The sequence below is a fragment of the Apaloderma vittatum genome, unplaced genomic scaffold, assembly GCF_000703405.1.
Source record: "Apaloderma vittatum isolate BGI_N311 unplaced genomic scaffold, ASM70340v1 scaffold23617, whole genome shotgun sequence".
Taxonomy (NCBI): Eukaryota; Metazoa; Chordata; class Aves; order Trogoniformes; family Trogonidae; genus Apaloderma; species Apaloderma vittatum.
The window spans coordinates 19173-22743 of NW_009724860.1; the positions used below are offsets into that span (position 1 = coordinate 19173).

General features: G+C 47.4%; 1 protein-coding gene across 1 annotated transcript; it reads right to left on the reverse strand.

The window, feature by feature from the left end:
* Positions 1-3436, reverse strand: LOC104276399 (shugoshin-like 2). The gene is given in 6 exon segments (XM_009872696.1): positions 1-47; positions 50-219; positions 1011-1105; positions 2157-2219; positions 2481-2656; positions 3295-3436. Coding segments are annotated over 6 exon segments (693 nt in total).
* Positions 3437-3571: the final 135 nt, after the last annotated feature.

A 3571-nucleotide genomic window follows, 5' to 3' on the forward strand; every position in this document is an offset into this window, starting at 1 on the left:
TCAGTTGGTTTCTTCCCATTCTCTTCCTGGTGGAACTGAGGCCTCTCAGCAGGCTGTGGCGGCAAAGTGTCTTCAGAGGCAACAGGCACAATTTCCAGGGCCTCAGAACCATGTCTCTGAAGGTCTGGTGAGGAGGTCTGTACTGCCATGGAGCTGCCACCTTGCTGTCCTGCACCACACACCTTGGAAATGGGCACCCTCATTGGCATCCCTATAGCCCTGGTGAGAAGGAATAACAGCAATGAAGCTGTGACAGGCTCCAGAATCCAGCAGAATAGCTACAGCTTTCACCTCCATCAAGAGTTGCTGAAATACACTTCTGAAGGCTTCAAGTGCTAAAGAACACACTGCCCAGCCAGGGCAGAGTTCCCATTTTTGTGCAAGCACAACTCATAAGGAAAGCACGCTGCTGCAGACACAGAAGCAGGAGGAAAACGTAGAAGCAACAAGAAAGTAAGGCCTTTCAGTGCACTGGTTGCGACCACAGGTTCACCTCGCTGTGAAACACCAATGCAGCTGCTTGGAGGTACATGTGTGGTCAGCTCCAAGGGCTCCCCGGTGTTCAAAGGGGACACTAGACAGAGGTGAAACGGAAATTCAAATATATTTTAAGAGATCCTGCTCTGTGCTCCTTTCAAAACACAAGTTTCCATCACACAAGCAGATGACTATTACGCATTTATATGTAACAACCATCACAGCCGCCAGTTATAACACTCACTCACTCAAGGAAATCTTGCCCTGCTCACCAGCTACCAAGAAAAAACTACCTAAAAGCAATGTGTTCTCAAACAAAGGAGGAAGAAGGACCAGTTTATTCATAGACTTGGCCGTAGGACAAATAAGACAGAATGGGAGCCAAAAGACACAGGAAAGTATCAAGCAGTGGTGGTTTAGGGAAGACATCTCATGTAAAACAGACAACCAGGAGCACATGTAAAACACAAAAGGAAGCTTAGCATATAGAAATTCAGGAAAAGCTTGGTGGTATCTGACATTTTAAGGCCTACCTCACAAGTTGACCATCTACAACATCATCAGCGCAGCTATCTTCAGTCACACTGCTCTTCTGGCCGTTGGATAAGGATGCAGAACTTGTATGGAACTGGAAAGGAGGGAAATAGAAGTGTGGTTTAAAGCTCTTGCAATCCCTTGTGCAGCCTCCTGCACACAAACAGCAGAAGCTCAGTTTCATCCTAGAAAGTATGTGAAATGCTGCCAATGACCCTCTACCATTTAAAAGTGCACAAATTAGGGACAAAATTGCAGCAGAGTCAGATTCTGTCTCCTCAGACTCAAAGATGAAGTTGAAACTAGTTCAGATAATCTGAGATTAAAAACCAGAAATATTTTCCCACCCACACAAGAGACAGGACATATGCAAAGCGTCCTATTCCCTATCCCAAGTTGCCATGGCAACACATAAAAAAGAAATTGAAAAGGTCACAGCCTGTCATAGGAGAAGAGCCTACTAGCCAATACAACTAACAACTCAGAGGAAGGCAGTTTATGTTCTACAGACATACTGCATTCAGCTCTGCAGCCTCCAACAATAAAAGGTCATGGACCTGTTGGAGTGACTTCAGAGGAGGACCACAAAGATGATCAGGGGATTGGAGCACCTCCCGTAGGAGGACAGGCTGAGAGAGTTGGGGCTGTTCAGCATGGAGAAGAGAAGGCTCTGGGGAGACCTTCCAATACGTAGAGGGCTACAGGAAAAATGGGAGGGACTCTTTATCAGGGAGTGTAGTGATAGGACAAGTAACAGCAGATTTAGACTAGATATTAGGAAGAAATTCTTTCCTGCAAGAGTGGTGAGACTCTGAAACAGGTTGCCCAGAGAAGTTCTCAAAGCTTCATCCCTGAAAGTGTTCAAGGCGAGCTTGGATGGGGCTTTGAGCAACCTGGTCTAGTGGGAGGTGTCCCTGTTCACAGCAGGGGCACTGGAACTAGATGATCTTCCAACTCATACAATTCTACGATTCTGTGTTACCCTGGAAACCATTAGGATCAAACTGAAAACAAAGACACTGCCAGCACAGTTCAAGAAAGCAAAGGAAACCAGCTGAAGCATCAAATACCAAAGTGAGAAGAAAATACAAAGCAAAACACAGCCCCCTTCCTGGAGCAGTGTGCTTGCATTTCCCATAACTTACCTCAGACAGCTGGGCCAACTTTACTGCAGCTATCAGGTTTTCAAATTCTTTCAAGGTGTTATTCTGTGTTGAGGTAGTAAAGAGAGAAAAAACATAAAGGCATTAAATCAAAACATCTATTCCATAAGGATGCTGCTAGCCAACACAAGGCATGTTCTTGGGAGAACACAGCTTGTAAGAATGAATATGCAAATCAATGGTGACTTTTTTCATATGCAGAGACTAGGGACCAGTGACAGCTCACTCCTCCCAAGGCTGAGATGCTGGTGCTGCACACCTTGCCCGCTACCCTTCCCCACGCCAGCCACACCGTTAGTGCCATACCAGGAAGGAGAGCTTGTGCCGCAGCACAGCATTCTGGAAGTGGCACTGCTCCACCTCCTTCTGTAAGATGGTGTTCTCCTGGGTGAGCCGCTGTCTGTTGACTTTCTCTGCATTGAGGGCCAGAGCCAGTGCTTTATTGTTGTGCTTTAGGGAGACTTTGATAGTAGAAGAGTTGTCTGTAAGGAACAGAGAAGTATGGCATGGAATCAGCCTCCAAGGTCTCATCCATGCCTCCTCCCTCATCATACTTCTTTTTCTTCCCTGAATAGCCTCTCTCAGGCTCACATCTCTACAATGCGAGATAGCCTGCCCTCCACCTCCAAGTCATCGGTATAATTCCTTCCAGCAACAGAAGTGTCCAGAGAACACCAGGAAAAACTTTACATAATAACCTGCAACACTTCAGGCAGACGCCCCCTCCATCCTCAGCGGGTCATGCTCAGTTGGCAAGCTACTGGTTCAGTTCTTACCGAATGATGGCATGGCTCAGGTGGTGAGTTTACAAAAGACACGCTTCTGATTTTGAACAAGTCACCTACAGCTCTGTATCCTCATCTCCACCCAAAAAAAAGAAAGAAAACCGTACTTTTCCCCGTAGTAGCTCTTGAGCAGATTTAAATCCACGTTTCCCAATTTCAAAATAAATTAACAGAAACGTCTAACTTTTGCATCATGCACTATTGTTTTGCAGGGTACTGAACCCACCAGAAACCCGCAGCCAGAGAAGCAGCTGTTCAGTATAAGATGAACACGGCCACGGGCACAGTTATAAGCTGACGTAGCTGCCAGCCTCTGCAAAGCAAAACACACTCACTAATGATTTTTGTTTTGATTTTTGTCGCGAGCGAGGCATTCAACTTCGCGGTCCTCAAGGCACCCTTCTTCTTCTCCCGCATCCGCTCTCTCACACCGCTCAGGCTGAAGAGGGAGGTTTCGGCCGCCTCCAGCGATGCCATGGCTGGGGAGAGCAACACCGGGCAAGGTTAGAACCGCTGTTCTTCCCTCCGGCAAGCGCTGGCCGGCGAAGACTTTACTACACTCCCCCCCGCCCAGTAACGTCTCTGAGGGCTCGCCCCCGCCCCGCCGACCCC